This window comes from Trachurus trachurus (assembly GCF_905171665.1).
Source record: "Trachurus trachurus genome assembly, chromosome: 23".
Lineage (NCBI taxonomy): Eukaryota > Metazoa > Chordata > Actinopteri > Carangiformes > Carangidae > Trachurus > Trachurus trachurus.
This window is the reverse complement of record NC_139912.1, coordinates 8,704,446-8,724,111: the sequence shown is the minus strand read 5'-3', so window position 1 is coordinate 8,724,111 and position 19,666 is coordinate 8,704,446. Positions and strand designations below refer to the sequence as shown.

General features: G+C 41.8%; 1 protein-coding gene across 1 annotated transcript in view; it reads right to left on the bottom strand.

Moving 5' to 3' along the window:
• The window catches only part of syt1a (synaptotagmin Ia), a gene marked incomplete at both ends in the record, with an annotated part of 39,006 nt that extends 20,367 nt beyond the window's left edge, over positions 1-18,639 (bottom strand). The window contains 3 exons of the mRNA XM_083999165.1: positions 2,826-2,951; positions 6,715-6,887; positions 18,468-18,639. Coding sequence (XP_083855291.1) covers positions 2,826-2,951; positions 6,715-6,887; positions 18,468-18,639 — 471 coding nt within the window. The remainder of the gene's footprint in view (positions 1-2,825; positions 2,952-6,714; positions 6,888-18,467) is intronic.
• Between the last annotated feature and the right edge of the window lie 1,027 nt (positions 18,640-19,666).

The window sequence follows — 19,666 nt, the reverse complement described above, 5'->3', positions numbered from 1 at the left end:
CGAATGCATCACCGCTCCGCAGTGAGTCCACACACACATACATTTACAAAGACGGACCAACAGTTCTCTTCCTGAATATTTGCAGCAGAAGGTTTGAAAAATTAACCATCAAGGGGGAAACTCTGAAACAAATAATTAGAAAAAAACTGAAATATTAATGTTTTGAAATGCACCCCTTGTTAATAATGAGTTTAAAATTCACATATTCTGACTGGACACAGTGCAATAGACCCGCAAAAAGAGCAATGAATATGGTAATGATGTTGAAAGTAGGAATGACATTATAATTCTCCTCCTGCTGTGCTGAGAGGGCTCTTTGTGGTTCATTTGCTGTGTATTTGCCTAATGTAGTCGCTTTGTCGCTCCCTGAGTGATTTGGATCTTTTACAGAACCTTTCGTCTCATTAGTGTATAAAAACCCAGTGTCATCAACACCAGGGGCTGCAGCCATTTGTGGTGGTTAACAGACAGAAACAAAGCCGGGACTTTTTGCCACGACGACGACCTGACATTAATCTACGAGTCTTTCCCCACATCTTCTTGTCTTTGTACACACACACACACACACAGTGGTGTTTCCCTCTTTTTCTTGGCAGGGTGGAGCGTTTACTCACAGTTTCCAGGCCTCATTTAATGGTGCTTACAGCAGGAGATTAGAGGAGGGGGATCTTTTCACATCTTTTGGTGACTTTGATTATCTAAAGTTGTTCAGTTTGACCAAAAAATCACGTAAACAACCAACTCTAATTAAAACCAGACTTACTGACTGCTATAACTTACATTTAATGATAATATTTCTGACTTTTATTCATTCAATTTGTCTTTATTTGAGTTCCTTATCCATGCACAGCAACTATGAATTAACTAAGGCACAGTTAATGTCAGGGAAAGTGTGTGTAAGAAACTAAAACCCTCTCTTACAGTTACAGAAAGGTCAGAGTTACAATAAAAAATGGCATCCCTCTGCATTCTCCAGCATGACAGGTAGAAACACGATACAAAGGGCAAACTGCTCCGTTTGAATGTTATGGGTTAATGGGATCACTTATACTGTACTATACGTCGAAGTGCCTGCAGCTGAAACCTTTTCTGATGTCAGAAATGTGATTATCTGAGTATACAGGCAGGTTCAAACTTCACTTTTTTCACTCTTCACACACAACTACATGTGTTATTTTTCTCACAAAAGTGTGCGACACCTGCAAAACGGCGACCGTCTAAGGAGGAGGAGGCGGCTGTCGTCGCTGTTTGAAAAATTCTCAGCTCTTCTCTTTTCTACTTTTCACCATGAATGGAAGTGCATCCACTTGGAAAAGGTATCAACACTTCTTTTTTTTTCTTCCATTAGATGTGGTTGGACAACGCTCGTGCCTTCCAGCTGTCACACTGATCATCTGAACAAAGAGAGTTCACCTTTAAAAATGAAAAAAACAAAAAAAAACCTATCTGTAAAATTATCCCGAGAGTAGACAATACTTGCTTGTTTCCAAAGCGACCCCCTCTTTAACAGATGGTATTTACCCGGTAATAACGGAAATTTCACACCCAGACCTCTACTGTACCGTATAAAGAAACCTGCAGCCAAGGCACTGAATCAATCACCTGTGTCAGTTCTCCCTCGGCAGTTCTATGGTGTTCACATTGATTGCATGGGTCTCAGAGCCTGAGGATTAAAAAAGAAAAAAGAAAAACACAATATTTCCTGAAGGCCACAGTGCCTCTGCAGTTTGTGTCCATGGCTGACTGACTGAAAGTGGGTCAGATGTTTTTTTTTTTTAAGGTCCGCCTCGCCGAGAGTTTCCTTAACTTCGGACGCAGCTGGAGCGGCAGCGAAGCCGAGGTCACTGTCATGAAGCGTGAAAACTGTCATCCATTCATTACACCCCAGCTCCACTGTGGAGCTTATTACCGGTGTAATCAAGAACCTCATACAAAGACCTGTCACCGCCTCCCACTACATGACAGATCAACTCTGTGAAATGTAATATTGTCACCATAATATCCCTTTTTATGAAATAACTCAATACTTTGTCATTTTTCCCCCCCTAAATGAAACAAGGACCTGGCTGACTGAACACTAACAGGGTCGTCTGCAGCTTTGAATTTTATTAGTTTCTTTATTGACTTGTATTGATAAATATTATGCAGGTTAATTGCTTTAAATTCTAAACCAAATGCACAAGTAAAGTTTTTTTTATGTTCGTGTGTGTGTAGATTTGACGATGTACCTATGCCGGTGTGTGACTCGGTGTGTGTAGGTGCAGCGAGTGTTACTGTCTAATCTCAGGCTGTCAGTTCTGTTTATAATAGCGAGTTAGCTAGCCCAGAGAGGGACAGCGCTGTGTTCACGCACCGCGTCTATTATCTGTCACACAACATCTGGCGCCAGGAAGCTGATGTGCCTCCTCATTCTGCTTTTTTAAAACTCAGTTGCTGGAAAAAATAAAGCAGATGGATATCTGCAGGGGCTGTTTTCAATCAAGTAGAAAGAAAGAAACAAATTCAGTGGCGGTGGACTAAATCCCAGTAGTGTACTGTATGTTTTTTTTTTTTATAAGGCTCACTGGCAAATCCACAGACTCGACCACCATGATATATCCCTGTGAGATTGCTCTCAAGCTCCAGTGACCGAACTGTTTGCAGCGCTGCTACTGCAACAAAAGGAGAATGTAGTGCACAACCCGGTTTTAGGTCCTGTTTAATCTCTGGAGGGATGGAAAAAGTTGGAGCACCTCGGAGGTTGGGTGTGACCATACTTACGAGGGAGGACCCACTTTTCTCAACTACGACACACAGAGAGAGGGATCTGGAGAACAGAGCCTTACCGTATTCTCTGTGAAATTGTAATCCAGGGAGTATTGTAATTTGCCCAGTTTCTTTTCCTCCTTCGGCTCGGCCTCTTGCTCCGTTTCAGTCAGCCCTGTCTCCGCATCCTCCTCATCCTTCAAGGCCTGAAGGAGACACCCACCAAGAGTCAGTGTCGCCTGTTTGTCGCTGGCGCTAGCACCCAGCCAGCCGTTCCCCCGCCCAGGTCCTGCCAGTGGACCTACTCCTGTAAAAGCTGTCACTTGTTTTATGACGTATAAAGGGGCGTAAAACGATGGGTGGGGGGGAAGCAAGCACTAAAACATCATAGCATTTAACACCAGGACATGCTCTGTGATGCACTAAAGCCCCGGGCCTGGTCCCCTGATGATGCTTTTCTATCAATCTCTGGGTGTTTCTGTCTAAAGGGAGAAAAGATCAAATGATGGCGCCAGAGATGAGAGCAATGGGCAGGCATTAGAAGAAGAAGAAGAAGAAGGGTGGAGAGACATTAGCTGTGTTCGAAGTCATCCACTCATTCACTCACTCCCTATCCCCTACATATGATATGATATACACGGTAGGGCTAGGACAATATGCTGGGACAAGTCTGCATTTTAACATTTATCTGAACACAAATACTGTAGAAGCCTATAAATTAACATATTCCATTATAAAGTGAACTTAAACCCTTTTCAAAACCTGTACTCTCTGTATTTTAAAAAGGCTAACAAATGCACATTGCACAATATTTAAAAAAAAAAAAAAAAAAATCAATATCAATTTTTGAAAATAAAAAAATCGATTTAAAAATCGTCAAAAAGGATATCGCAATATTTATGTGAATCGATTTTTTCTCCCACCCCTACTACACGGTAATTTTCTGGGACAATAAACTGTTGAAATATCGGAAGTTTGGTTGGTCAACTACTGTTGTGTCGACCGTGAGTCGTTAACGGCTCGCGTGTGAACTGTGGCTATTAGCTTAGCTCGTTAGCTCGTATTTACTACATATTCTACTACAGTTTCTTTATTAGATTGATTTAATGCTGCCTGTTATTGTTCGGATGCTGCTGCCCAACTCCTGCTCCTCAGGCGAGGCAAACGGAGCGAAGGCAAATACGTCTGAGGAGGTTATTGGTAAATTGCCTGAAGAAATCGTAGCTAACATGCTAATTAGCTTGCTCTTCTTCTCTGGCAAAACACGATCGCATTGCATTGTGGGGAGTAGAAAGTAGTGTACATCGCTTGTTCACTCAATTTTGCGGTGCATTGTGGGTGCTTTGTTGTCTACTACATAGTGGATGAAATTAATAACGTAGAATTCGAACAACACTACAAAATGGCGAACACACTATATAGTGCACTACAGCCGTGATAGGGGGCGATTTCGAACACAGCTATTGAGAGAAGACAGGAAGAAGGGGAGAAAGGGAGAAAGAGAGAGAAAGAGAGAGAGATGCTTCCAGAAAAGATCACAGTAAGACAATTCCCTTGATGTTATTTCAGGCAGATCAAGTCTCTGGCAAAAAACACATATCAACTGGGAAGTGTCTGTAAGTGGCAGAGTGAGAAGTGAAGTTGCCCTTTCGCTTTCGCCTGGCACTGAGGTGGAGGGGTTGCAGGTGGTGGCATTGGTGGTGGTGGAGGGGAGAGAGAGAGAGAGAGGGGGAGAGGGGGAGAGGGGGAGGGACAGGAGAGGTGGGGGAGGGCATGTGGAGGAGTTCTGCTATGGGACCAGCATGCGATTGAAGAGGCAAAAAGACTCAAGGTTTCTCAAAGGTCATTCAGCATCAAAAGTTGCCTTCCAAGAAGTCTCTGTTATAGGCATGCAGAGCATTCTCCGTCGTACAACAAACCGGTTGCTCTCGTGTCTGGTGCTGGTAACCCCCCCTCAAACATTCAGTCACATGATCATCATCATATCATAACCCCTAAAGCTGTGATGTTGTAACCCCTACTGTACGCCGATGGTAGCTAGAAGCATCATGCCAGCGGTGGGTGGGTTGGTGGGTAGGTGTTGGTAAAAAGGGGGTTGTAATGTACATTGGGGAGTGGGGGGGGGTGGGTGGGTGTGGAGGGGAGGGGGGGGGGCTGCTCCTATTAGTTTGTCAAGTTGCTCATGTGGAAAAGCAAAAAGCTGAACAACACTGATTGGTTTTAAATGGCTCCCCTGAGCCACTTCGTCTCCGCCTTCTTGAGTGTTGTGGTTTTTTTTTTTTTTCTTTCTGGTTTTCGTTGACATGTGAAAGTGGAGCAGGTAAAATGATTGAGGAAATAAAAATCCCCATATTTATCCCCCCAAAAAAGTGTGTTTTTATATGATTTTCTTCGGGTTAATTCAACTCCATCTGTTCCACCTGTGTTGACAGATGTGACTGCAAGTAATACAGTATGTGAAAAGCTTTTTTTTTTTCTTTTTAAATCACCAGCTTCAAAAGATTTACTTGTAGAGCCTCTCAATCATTCTACGTCTGCCTGCCGCCACTCGTTTGAAATGGAAATGCAGGATTCAAAAGGCAGGAGACTTTAGCGTGGCACAGAAAAATCAGTGTGGTTCAACCTTGTCAATGCGCACCCAGTGTTTCTCTCATTCATATATTATATATATGTGCATATGCAGGTTGTACACACATATATACAGTAGATATACATGTACTGTGTGCATAGTTACATATATTTGGTTCTACGGGAGTAAGTCGTTGTCAAGAGGCTAGTAAAAAAAACGTCAGAGCAGCAGGCTTAAGAAGATCCAACAGCAATTAGGAACCTACCGCCAGTGACCATCCCGAACAGTCATCAGACACAACACAGATAAGGAGGACATAGAAGGAAGAAACACAAATTAAAACAACCACACACAGGAGTTAACACGCCAGAGTCTGGGCACACCAGGAGAAATGACCGCTTGCCTCGGAAGTGGCAGATTCACCGATGTCGGGAAATTAGTTATCAACGGTGACCGATAATCGTCCGTTTCTTTTGATCAATGAAAATAAAATCGGATTGTGTAGAGGTAGTGAGAATATTGGAAATTAATAGAAAGTGGTCTTCTGTGCTGAGCGAATGAATGGGCCTCGTTGAGGTTGAATTTAATTTAAGCTTTTCTTCCGCGATAAGTAAGTCAAATGAAGGATGAAAACACAGTCAGTGGTTTCTGTCTGTGAGATTCGGATCCAGCTCTGATAGTTGAGGTGTAGCAGGCAAATTAAACACCACTTTGTACACGATCCCCACCGAGGACGGCGGCGTAGCGACACTCCGCCGGTGCAATTAGTGTGCTAACTCCATCTGAAGTGTCAGCGTTTCATAGCTTCTCGTTCTGCGCTGCTGTGGAAACGTAGAGTTTCAATTAGATTCCCTCCTCCCTCCCCTCCGTTTGTTACTCGGTTTTTTAGTGATGTCATTTCTCTGGGTGGATACCACTTCATTACACGGCAAAAACGTTACTCACACTCTTCAACAAGAGAGCGGGTCCTCATATGACAAAAAAAAAGAAAAATAAGAAAGAAAAAAAAAAGAAAACACTCACAGGAACGAAAAAGTAGGAGAAATAAAGAGAGACTCAAACACTCTCTTCAACCTGGAGCCATTTAAATGACTTCCATTAACTCTCCTGTAATTAGACTGGATTCTTACTTTAATTAAATGATGAAATATCAGAGGAAGTAATACTGCAGTGCATAACAACAGGGACGTTTCTTTGCAGCAGAACTATTTTAATACTGTTGGTGAAAACAAAACTTTATGTGTTGATCCAATTAATGCAATTTTCATCAATACAATCTGACATTCTAATAGCATTAGAAAAAAAATGTTGATTTACTCTATCTAAGACATCTTCCTGGATAAATAACTTCAGCATAAAGTTATCATTAATTTTAGGAAACAATAGTTCAAAGTCTGTACCTCGGTTTTGGCTCCATCTTTGACGTCCATCATGTTGATGGCATTTTTGCCCTTGTCTTTGCCCTTCTTTTTGTTTTTCTTCTTGAATATCCATTTTTTGCAGATGCAGAAGCAGCACGCTAACACCAGGATGATGGCCACGAAGGCGATAGAGACGATGGCCCATGACGGCACTGTGGGAGAAAAAGCAAACAGGAGAGAGCTTGGATGAGACTTTCACTGTGGATGAAGAAAACAAGTTGTTCAGTGAATCGGGGCCAAAGCTGTGTTTAAGAAAAAGTTCCAGAAAGTGGTGATTGCACCGACTGACAGGTGAGATAAAGCAGGGAAATGAGTGTGTGTGTGTTTGCGCCTGCAGATTTGGCACAACCAATCAGCGCCGAAGCCAGCGCTTGGGGTCCATCAAGAAGTGGCAGACTAAACGATCGGTGCTGACTGTCGGGACAAGACCCAACTGAACAGCTCCAGCCAATTTAGTGGAAGTAACAGATGTTGGCATTTTCCACTTGCCATTTAAACAAAAGATTTCCAGACAGCTGACACTTTCACGGCAATCACCGGCAACACACAGAAGTTGCCGGGGACTGAGAGTGGGGGGTAATTTTCGCTGGGTGTGCTCAAGAGGCATTAACAGAGGTACGACCATGACAAGTCAATGATGCAGGAAAACCAAACGGGTTCACGGGGGTTTGACACACACCGTTCACGAGCTCTCAGCTCCCAAATTACCGCTGAAAAACAAAAAAAGTGTGAAATTAATCTTTAGTGTGGAGAGTTTGTTTTTGCCTTTTCTGTTTTTTTTTGTAACAGAGTGCAGTTTTACATGAAAACCTTTCTTCAGATGTACTTTGAGAATCGTAAAAATGAGAAAGTCCTACAAAGCTTTTAGGATTTTTTCCCTTAACTTTCAATAAATCATTAATTAAAACATAAGAGGTCTCCTTCTGTGTGCTTTTCTTGATGTTGCATTCAGCTGCTTTGGGGGGAAGAAGATAGAGATAGTCGGTAACTGTCAGCAAAAGTCCACATTTCAATTCTGATTTTCCAGTTAAAGGTAAAAACATTATTTAACTTTATGTTACAGGAAAAATATTTTTCCTTTTTTTTCTCCCGCATAATTTATCCTTGTGTATTTTACCTTGTTCATTTCATACAAGCTGTACATTTACTTATATTCATCATGCCCACCCACACTGTGCAATATTTCTGATCAAGCAACATGCATATATCATTTTTTCTCAATTCAAAGAATTTACATATTTACATAACGGTACATATTTTTGTTTTATATACTGTATATTTTGTACATAGTGAGGTCTTTATATTTTTATTCCTTACTTTTCTTTACTCGTCCTGTTCTTCTATGCTACTGTTGCAAGTGAATTTCCCACATGTGGGATCAATAAAAAGTTTTATGCCTTTGAAAGATGTTTTTCCTCTCAAGGAAACTGAAATAAAAAATCAGATCAAATCACAGAAACATTACTGATGAATTCAAATAGGCAATTCACTGTGTGGTAGCTGTTTTTCCTCCACCATACAGTATGTTGCTAACCTGCTGTACTGTACTTGCAGAGATGACATGCAGTGAACTCAAGTCACCTACAGAGACTGTCAGTGACTGTACTGTACCGTCAAGCTGCCAAACACAGTGACATCTACAGTGTCCATATCCATTTCTCCTCACAGGTGGAGTATACACACATACACAACACACAACAACACAATGATGTGGATGGAAGAAGTGGGTTGCTCTAAGCACCGGAGAGACGGCATGAAACTCCAGATGGGCTGAAAATAATGAGAGACCTTGCAAACAGACTTCTTCATTCAGCAGCCGTGATCGCTGCTCCTTCATTCCACTCAGCAGACACCAAACACCTGGCAGCCCACTCGTCATTTTAATAGAGAAGAATAACTGGCAAATTAGCCAATTTTACAGCCGTGTTTTCGGGTTTAGTCAGTGATAACTACTCTGAGAGGCAAAGGGAATACTTCTGACTGAAGCAATTTGGACTGCATTAGCTGAAGACTTGTGTGATTAGATGAAAGGAAATATCCCAAAAGATGCATAAAGTTCCTGTCACGGTTCGTCTTATAGGGAATTCACCCACTAGTGGTCAGAAAATCCAACAAAGCAATAAATAACATAAGCCAGGTCAAACTCCAGCACCTTGAAGACTTTATCTGAAAAACTCCAGAAAGACCCATCAAAACAGAAAAGTATATTACAGTCTATCACTCTGGGGTTTTGCTCGCCACCGTTCAGCTGTGGTTCCTTCGCCGAGCTCCAAAGGGAGCGAGAGAGGAGAAAAATCGATGCTCTGTTGACAAAATCAATAAGCACTCTCCTCTGGGGGAAAAAAAATGGCGAGTGATGCTCTAAAATAACTTTAGGAGCTACAGCTTTGGCCTTGCCCCGGAGCGCTGTGGTAATGGAAGTGACACTGGATAGGCCTCGTTTGCAATAAGCCACCCCCATAACCAGCCGCACTTCCTTCAGAAACTTTCCAGAGAGTAAACTGTGTGGTGGCGGTGGCCAGGTTTAAGTTGAAAGAGACTGACCGTCTACTGGGATTTTGAAAATCTTGTTATTTTTAAGTTAGAGCAAAGATTTGGTATCCAAATGATGAGTCAAAGAAAAGTCGATGCCAGATTATCCTGCTTAAAGTTTGATTTATTTTTAAAGTGATTAAAGATGATCCTTCTAAATTAATTAAGACTTTAAAAGAAACACTCATGAATGGTTAGTAAAACATTTTCCAGTGCTTTAATCAATGCAAATCTGGGGTTGGCTGGTTCTTTATTGATTACTTGGTGGTATTAATGACTCCAGACTGAATTGAGCATGTCAAAATGTGAGTGTAAATCCTTTGGTGTTAATGTAGATATAAATGTTGTAAATCTATTTATAAATGCTTGTAAATCCTTATAAATTGGTAATTAATTGATTTTAGTCCAGATCTTCCACACCCCTTTCTCTGAAGGTCAAAGGTCAAGCCAGCTAAAAGCTCTAATAAATGCTTTATTAACCATTAACAAAGCCATTAGTTACACCTCATAATCTGTTTCTATTGGCTGCCAACCAGATGTATTCATGCTCAGTGCTTAAATCAATCAATAGTACATATAAAAGCAAACACTTCAGGAGACAGTGTTTTAACAGACGTGATAGATTGCAGACAGAAAACTGTGATAGGATAAACAACCACCTCTCTGTAGGAAGTCTGATTTTGTTTTTGGTTTTTTTTTCAAATGGAGATGCTGATTTAGAAAAATTGAAATCAATATCCTGTAAAATCTCTCTCTTCATGACCACAAATGTTAATGTCGCTCTATAGTCACGTTGGCATTTCATCAATTGCTTAAAATGCCTGATGGAGTTCAGCCATTTAAGCTGTTACAGTAGAAATCAATGCATGAACACCGGCCCTTATCTTATTCATCAAAATGAGCGTCTTCCACTGAAAGGCACTTGTGTGTTCCTTAATTAAAGAAACCTGAGTCCCAGAAAGCAATAAAAGCATCCCGTAATTAACGACATTGTGCGAGTGTCTTTTCTCGAGAGGGAGAAACAGAGCGAGAAAGTGAAAGAAAGAAAAGAGCGAGAGGCAGTAGCACGCCACCAGCATGCAGCGCTGCAATTCAACTCCCAGCACTTATCTCCTGTTCCGCCGTGGCGACGACATGGCATGGAAAATGGAGTTTCTCTAATGGGCGGGTTTTTTGCGCATGATGAAATTCATGTTTGCCGTTCCTCAAGGCTCAAATCGCTTTTCAGCACCGTCATCAAAATGGTACGGAAAAACCAGAGCGGCGAACAATGAGAAACCTTCAGAGGGCTTTAGACACAATGACATGTAATGTATTGGACATGCTCTTTCTTTCTACAGTATAGCAGCTGGATGTTTTCTTCTGCACAAGGTCCATTGGTAGATGATTTCATATTTTGTAGGGATTGTAAAGCCCTCTTGGGAAAATGTGGTGTTTTTTCAGTTTTGAACTCTATGAATGAAACATGACTTTTACACCAAATGTCAAGGCAGCGTAGAGTACAGTATGTTATAAAGCACCGAACATATCAACAGAGTATTTTCTATTCTGTTTGAAATTCTTTTTTTACTCCAGGAATTCAGAGACACACAAAAGCCACTCTGGCTTCATTCATCTCCACAATGAAAACTGGCACCATCATAATTTCCTCCTCTAGTGCTCCGCTGTAGTTTTTATACAGGAAGTGCTGCTAATCCTAGAATAAAAGCCGTATTCAGAGTTTCTCGGGGAATCCATTCGGCGTAACTCAACACCTCATTGATAAACACATACAGTACATGAACATTAAAACACAATTAAGTCAACAAAAGGTTGGGATATTAGGAAGAGGTTGAAGTGGATGTGACAGTGGCATGATGGTTTTTTAGCAGAGTGAAGTGTCAGTTTATAAAAGCTCCAGTTTGTATGAATATGAATATATAATACATCACAGTGCTGCACTATCTGGTGACCTTTATGATGTTAAAGGGATAGTTCAACATTTTGGCAAATTGGCCCATTGCCATAATCGCTATAGTCATAGCAGTAGGTTCGTTACCTTTAATTGTCGGTGTAAGCTATTTTTAGAACGGAGGAGCGGAGCGGCAGGCTGCTCAGGGCTATGCAATGGAGGCTAAGGGAATTTCTTGGTTTTCCTCATCAAACTCATCAAATACACAACCCAACAACTCCAAAAGGCTGTCGTGGACAAGTTGTGAGCTGCACATTCACCACGCTATGAGATAATAATGGAACGTTACCAGACAGAGTTGTTTTAGAGGTAAATTCATGCAAAACCGCTGATGCGCGTTGCCTTCAGGGACAGTTTTTCAGCAAGCAGTCTCTGTATTTACCCTGTATTTACCTCGAAAACGGCTCCGTTTCGTAACGTTGTGTTATTATCTCATAGCGTGGTGATTGTGCAGGTCACAACTTGTCCATGAAAGCGTTTTGGAGTTTTGGGATTTTGTATTTGATGAGTTTGATGAGGGAAACCAAGAAATTCCCTTAGCCTCCATTGCATAGCCCTGAGCAGCCTGCCGCTCCGCTCCTCCGTTCTAAAAATAGCTTACACCGACAAATAAATGTAACGAACCTACTGCTATGACTATAGCGATTATGGCAATGGGCCAATTTGCCAAAATGTTGAACTATCCCTTTAACATGTCTAATTCGAGCACTTTTTCACTTTATACACCTGCATTAGTTACGAGGATCCACTCTTTACAGCTCAAACACACAGACTGATATATTGATTAACACATCATACAGTACACAGACAATATATGAGCAGTTATTTCCAGTACACCTCCTCTGAACCGCACATTGGCAGCGAGTGTGGGAGTGAACCACTTAAAGGAAAAGCAACACAAATGGAAAGAAACTCGCAGAGAAAGATGTGGGAATTGACACCAGTGACCCTCCACCCACCGACGTAACAATAAATATTGAACTCATATTACTTCTTCTTAGAACACAGGATATTTTCAGTGGTGCCTGGCACAGCAACAGGGGTATTAACTCCACTGAATATTACCGTCATGGACGTTTTGAATGACATATCTATATTTAATCGGTGGAATAGGAAATATCATTTGCAGCAGAACCTCAGCCCGGCAGATTTAGCTCTGATGCAGGCGGCACACTGCTGGGTTTGGGTTTTCAGAGGAGAGCTTATCAGGTGTCTCTCTCTCTCTCTCTCTCTCTCTCTCTCTCTCTCTCTAGAGCCGTGAAAGGAGGTCAAAGAACAGCAACCACAGCATAAAGCAAAAAAGTCAGGTGTCACTGGCTGACATTTACTGTCCTTTAAAACATCCTGTAGATGCTCCTGTAAGAGAACCACCATAGATACATACACATAGGATTTTTTTCAAACCTGCTGCCTCAGATGTCCTCAGATTTATGTATTCTTACTGTTTACCATCATTCACCATACTTTAAAAAGGGACATATTATGGATATATCACTTTTTGAAGGCTCTTTAACATATATTTGGGTGTTTGGCTTGCCTTCCAGCCCCCAAAACATGAGAATTGACCAAAAAAAAAAAAAGTGTAATGTGCAGGCTCCCTAGGTTGTGGTTTTACGAGCTGTTCCCTCAGTTGTCTTCCAATGATGTAACTAGGATTTGAATTTGCATAATACCACCCCTACCTGGGACCGGTAGAAGGGGCGGGGCAGGCAGTGGTTCATTTGCATTTAAAGGGACAGGCACTGAAACCAGCCGTTCTGAATAGGGCTGTTTTGAGAGGATGAAAAGAGCTGTGATGTTTGATCCTTGGGGTATTTTGACCAAAGCATGTCACACACATGTCTTTAAGACACCTGGGAACTATTTTAATTTATGAGAAGGGGGCATAGCATGTCTCCTTTAACACTTTAAATAATTGGCTTGGGGTTATTTCTACCAATATATCAATATAGTAACATCATCCTGTGTAAGAAATAACTTTAACCATTCGTAATGTCCTACACACACACAAACCAAAGTTGTAATAAAACCAGAATTATCCTTAAGTGTTTTAATTATGCTTCATTTCTGGAAATGACAGTCAAATGTATAAAGTATATAATCAGCATGAGTTTTTGCCACTTAAAGTAATTAATTCTTCAAATTTACATTATAAAGATCATTATTAATGGGAGCTCAGCTACACTGAACCTGTTCTACGCCCCCTGGAAACACACAGAGATTTACATTAAGGAGACATTAAAAAGAGAGACAGGTGTTATGAAGTGGATAGAGCTCCATGGATGCATTAAAAAGGGTAGTGTGTGTCCCTGTGTGCGATTGTGTGTGTGTGTGTAATATTACATCTGGGTTGTATCCACTTGCAGCAGCCCAAACTAATCCAATGTGACAGGACCCTGTTGGTCAATTAACCTTGACATTATATCTTGTTATGCCTATGAGAGCAACACAGTCCGCGCCCTCTCTCCCTGCTGTGGCTTGTTTAAGCAAACAATATGATGCAGCAGGAAGCGTCCTTCAACTATAAGCAACAATGATTCACCATAAGGTAAGTGAGAGGTAATGAGAATAAAAACTGTATGCAGGGACCTTCTCTGTGTGTATGTGTGTGTGTTTCTCTTCCAATGCCAAACAAGGTTTAATTTAAATGTGCTGGTCCACTTGTTTAAATGATGTATTTCTATTCTGCTGGGTCCATTATTCCGATTATGATCAGAAAATGTGGACCCATTAGCACAATGCATTTGCAGGGAATTTCTTTAGTTAAAGTGATACTGCATTAGCGCGGCATAAAGTGGGATTTGCAACAATAGGTGTGGTAATGACATGAAATAGAAAAAGCAGTGACCGCAATTTTCCGGGCACAAAGAAAAGCAGAGGAGTTAAATGCGCTTCACCTCTTTGTCGGAGTAAAAAGCATATTCACATTGAATATGTATGGAATGACTCATGTTAGTGAGGGTCTTGTGGTTTGTGGTGGTCAGCGCTCCTTCGGTTCTGCTCATTTGGCCATTTAAACTCAAACATGAGCGCCAACTCCTGTAAAAACCGCAGCTACAATAAAGTTAAAGCAAATATTTTACCCTTAAATCTCAGATCTGTGAGGATAAATGACACCAAAACTTTTCCAGACTTTAGAGAGAAGAATCTTTTCCCCCTTCTGGCGACTGAAGTCTCAGAGGGAAGCTGGTGCTGGTTTAAATTGGGTCTGTTTTTTGCTTCGATCGTGCCCCTGGTGGGTGGGAGGGAGGGAGGGAGGGAGGCGCGTGGCGGGCACGACTTTAGCGAAAGCGAGGGCAGAGAGTCGACGGCCATGGCTTGTTGCCAGAGCAGCAGGCAGAGCAGAGACAAATAGCTCGGCTGATCCACCACCGTAATCCCCGTTAATAAACTCTGCTGTCTGTTGACTGTTGAGCAGCCACCGAGTCAAACAAGTCGAGACGCATTAAAACTCTGACGCATCTTTTTGCATTGTTTTCTTAAGCTTTGTGTCAATAACACCACTAAGTCTTTTAAGTCTCTTATTTTTGTATTTTTTTTATCGGGAACCATCTGGAGTCAGTGAGGGACAGGACACAGAAGGATGCAGTCCCTCAGTCCACAAACCCCCCGGCAAAAAAAAAAAAGTCCCAAAAGTCAGTGACACTGCAGGAGAAAGAGCTTTTTTGTGTTTGTGCTGCTTTGGGATACAACAAGTAAAGACAACATGGACGGTGCATCGCTTTGAGTTTGGCTTGGATCAATTTTGCAGGCTGTATTTTGCTGAATTTTGTTATTTACAATGTAAGTTCCTTGGGCAAAAATTGAATAGGCTGAAAAAGAACAAGTTAATTTTCATTTTGAACTGAATTTCAACTCTTTTTGTTGTTTTTATTAAAGGGAGCATGGTAATACTTTTTACTTGATGTACAAAAAGTGTATTTGTTTGTGTAAAAAGCACAAAAACCCTGATTAACATAAATACATAAATACATAAATAAATAAATAAGTTCCCATTGTTTACTTTATAGTGAAATGTCAATCGCTTGTCTGTGTTATTTGGAGTAATGGCTGCTGGAGCAGGCAGTCATGGATCAAACAGCCTGTGTGTCCAGAGGTTAATTGTTTATCGGGGAGTAAAGCCTCGGGTGTTTACAAAACTTACTAAGAAATTCAATACACTGGTTTCCGTGGAAGCAACCTCTCCACTCAGCGAGGAGTCGCAGTATGGTTTAATGTGATTACGTGTGTGTGTGTGTGTGTGTGTGTGTGTTTTTCTGTAAAAGTGGAAGGATTAATAATTCACAAATTGATCAGAAGGCTTCATTTTGACACAGAGGGAATCATACACACTCATTTTTGTGCAACACAATCACGCCGGTCGATCGCTTGTTTCCTCTGTGTTTTCATTCCAGTAATTGATGTTTCTCTACTTTTCTCTACTTCTGTTGTTTCATTTCGTTTGTTTCCACAGAAACAAAAAGCCGGTTTCACTTCTCTTGCATCAGGATTTTGCTGCTTTTCTTCGCTCTGCATCTTTATAAACTGAAAAAAACGTGAACATTGTCACCTTCAGCTCCGGGAATTCATGATGGATATTCTTCCCTGTTGTCTGACATCTCATAAACAAACTGAGACAATAGCGACGATAAGATGCAGCCCTATACAGAATCTGCAATATGTTTTTCTTGCAATATGTTTATAATATCTAAAATGACAGAGTGAAATCTGTCAGACTGAAATAAAGTTTTGCAGCATTGCTGGAGCCGTCAGCCAACAGATGGGGTCGAGGTAATATCCCCGGCTCCCGCAGATCTTGACGGACAGAAATTCCAGCTACAAGTTTAGTCCATGTGACGGCTCCATGCCACCAGCCTCAAAAGCCGGCGGGGCTTAAACTGGGTTATGAGCCTCCTGCCACAGCGATACACACTGTGACTGTGCAGCTTCTCCATCTCCTCCTCACAGATTCCTCGTTAAAAACCTGCTCCCTGACTTTCTGCAGACAGCATCGATATTCCACCGAGTAAACAAGTCTCGGAGCATTCATCATTCAGCTGAGCAGCACCGGGGAGCCAACTCACCGCTTTTGATTGAGGGTGTGTATGTGAGAAAACAGTAATTTATGACTCTAAATAGTGGGGAAGAGTTTGGTTTTTTTTGGGAGGAACTTTTCTGCCTGTGGTATAGAGAAGAAGAACTCTAGCTCTTCTCCACGTTCCAATGTCATAAATTGGAAGCGATAATGAATAGTCGAGTCCGTTTCCTGAAGATGATGTGAAAAAGTTGTCAGGCCGGGGCTCGGTGTGGCGGGAACAGCAATATGTCTCAATGACAGACGTTCGATACTGAGCCGAAGGGGACGAGGACATCAGCGGCTCCGTGAAGGAATCACAACGCTGAACACTGAACATTGTTGATCCTCATTCAGCACCACACACACAGCACATATCGAAAACTGAAATGTGCTCCCGTAGCCACCAGGTATCTGAATGGAAACGAGGGTTTTTACTTTGGTAAATGTGCCGCCTGGTACAGAATAAACCCTCGGTCCGTGGATGCGGGAATTTCTCATTCTGACTTTTCCTGCTCTATTACATCTGTGGGAAGCGGGGGAATATGACTAGTGGTGCCATTTGTGCAGGAATGAGGCTTTTTCTTCCACGGGAGCCATTTCCTGTCGCGAGAATTACTTCCACATGAGCCCGTGGATGTATCTATATTTAGATTCCTGCTGAATGCATCTCCAGGCGCCGATTTATACCGTATGACACAGTGACAACCACATTCTCATATACTTAATATTATAAAATTCTCCAGGCAAAAAAAAAAGAAACACGTGGATGTGGAGGCATTGTGTGGAAATGAAGAGACAGTTCAAGGCTGAGACAGAAAAGCGGAAAATCTAACAAGCAAATAATAAAGGCTGTTACGCAAAATTTACTGATTTATCATGTCAAACACTTGAATTACTGTCGCCAGATGTTTATTCTCCACTTCAGGCGCTGTTACTGCTTTTTGGCGAGATAATTCAGTGAGACAGTTCAATCCCAGTAGTAAACACTCTGCTGAGTTTTTGCTGCTGCTGCTATTGAGACAAAATAAAAGCTGAAATAAGTCACTCGTCGACTTGATTCACTAGAAGTCTTTGTCAAAGGTCGCGGCCGACAGTAGCAGTTTTCTTTGTGCGTCATGAACAAAAAGTTCACTCGCAGCCGCGGCTGAATCATGTCTGAGTCACAGTTACACCGGGATCACAATGCATGCGCTGAATGGTCTCTGATGGAGCCACTGTAAATCAGAAGGAGCGTAATTACGACTTTGCTGCTGGGAAACAGATTGTTGAGGCATGACGGCGACAACAACGAGGATTTATTCTCTTTGGGATCCGTATTCTTTTGAATTTTCATTGTAAACTCAGAGAATCGGTTGTAACTTGGCATTTTCACAACATGTTGTTTTGAAGAATCTGCCCGACCGGGAGTAAAATGCTACCAAGCAGACTCTTTTGTCACCGAGTCAATTCAGAGATGGCATCGCATCCTTGTTAAATGATACACAGGAGTGAAATCAAAGTGTTTTATGCGCTCTGTTCTCGTCAGTGAATCAGTGGTGTAACATAAACTTTTATTCTATTTGTCATTTATTGAGAAATAAATGTTAAGTGTTCCATGTTTTATGCGTTCAATATTTAGAAATAATCTCAACAGGAAGAAACATTGAAGCATAAAGTTTAAAGGAGACATATTATGTCCCCTTTCCACAAATTAAAATAGTTCCCAGGTGTCTTAAAGACATATCTGTGACATGCTGTGGTCAAAATACCTCAAGGATCAAACATCACAGCTCTGTTCATCCTCTCAAAACAGCCCTGTTCAGAACGGCTGGTTTTAGAGCCTGTCCCTTTAAATGCAAATGAACCACTGCTTGCCCCGCCCCTTCTACTGGTCCCAGGTAGGGGTGGTATTAGACAAATTTGAAACCTAGTTACATCACTGGAAGACAAATGAGGGATTTCAACCTAGGGAGCCTGCAAATTACAGATTTTATTGTCAATTCTCACATTTTGGGGGCTGGAAGGCAAGACAAACACACAAATATATGTTAAAGAGCCTTCAAAAAACTATATTTCCATAATATGTCCCCTTTAAAATAAAGTATTGGGTGGCAACTTCTTGATTGCTCTGCTGATTCATTTTAAGGATTCATTTGTTCAGCTACAAACAAAAAGAAGAAGAAGTGATTTGAATGAGAAGCGTAATCCACTTACATGGGATTTTGTTCAGCTCATTCATGAACTTGTCCTTTAGCTTGGAAAAGTTCTCGTCCTTCTCCCCGCCGCCTGGCCCGGCCATGTTGGTGGTGTTGGAGCCAGCTGTGGAGGAGGAGGCGGTGGTGGGCAAGGGCGCCGCCGCCAGCGCTTCCCTTCGACTCTCATTCATCGTCGTGGCGATGCTGGGCAGCCAGGCAGATGCTGCTGCACATGTGGGAGAAGGAGAGAGACAAAACAAAAGTGGAGAGAGGACAAGGGAGGGGGGGGTTATTATTTTCTTCTTTTGCATTTATTTATTTTTTTATTCGTGCTGTGACAGATGCATGTCAGAGGCAGAGCGCTCGCCTCGTCAGATGACTGAGTTGACGCAGACAGTGTGAGCAGCTGCTGGCTCAGCCTGAGTAAACATCAGCTGGGGTCCAGGATGAATTGGCCAGTGAGCTGAATTCAGAACAAAGCTACTCCCTCATTGCTTAAACTCCAGATTAACATCACAGAGCAGAGATAAGAATCATTATTTATTACCCCCATACGACACAGGCAGCAAATCCCTGCACTGCTCCAGGCTTAATTGATACTCTGAGCTTATGAAATGTAGTAAATGTTACAGGGCAGACGGGATTACAACTCCACTTATCACACCCCGGGCTTTTTTCTTTCTTTCTTTCTACACAACAGGTGTATTTACTTTAACACACGTCTGTTGTGAGGGGAAACACGGAAACCACGCATCTCTTGTGTTAAGCTTTGTTTGTCTATGTGTGTGTGTGTGTGTGTGTGTGTGTGTGTGTGTGTGTGTGTGTGTGTGTGTGTGTGTGTGTGTGTGTGTGTGTGTGGATATACTCATGTGTCCGTGCATGTGCGGTGCTGTGTAATGTGCTGTATGTCGCAGCAGCAGCAGCCACATGCGAGTCATTATCTCTGTGTCACCGTGGGAAGTTGGTTCCACATGATGTTTCCACATCATTTCAATGCTGCCTTAGGAAAACAGGAGGAGACTCGTACAATACATTACTGTGACACTAAAGGCACCGTGGCTTTATGGTATTATAAGTATCCAAAGAAATTCTCCACATGGGAAACAGGACCTGGGCTCGAAATCCAAACTTCTTAACAAGAGATGCAACTAATGGCTATTCTCATTATTGATTAATCACATTAGTTAAACTATAAAAGCTCCATAAATAGTAAAAAAA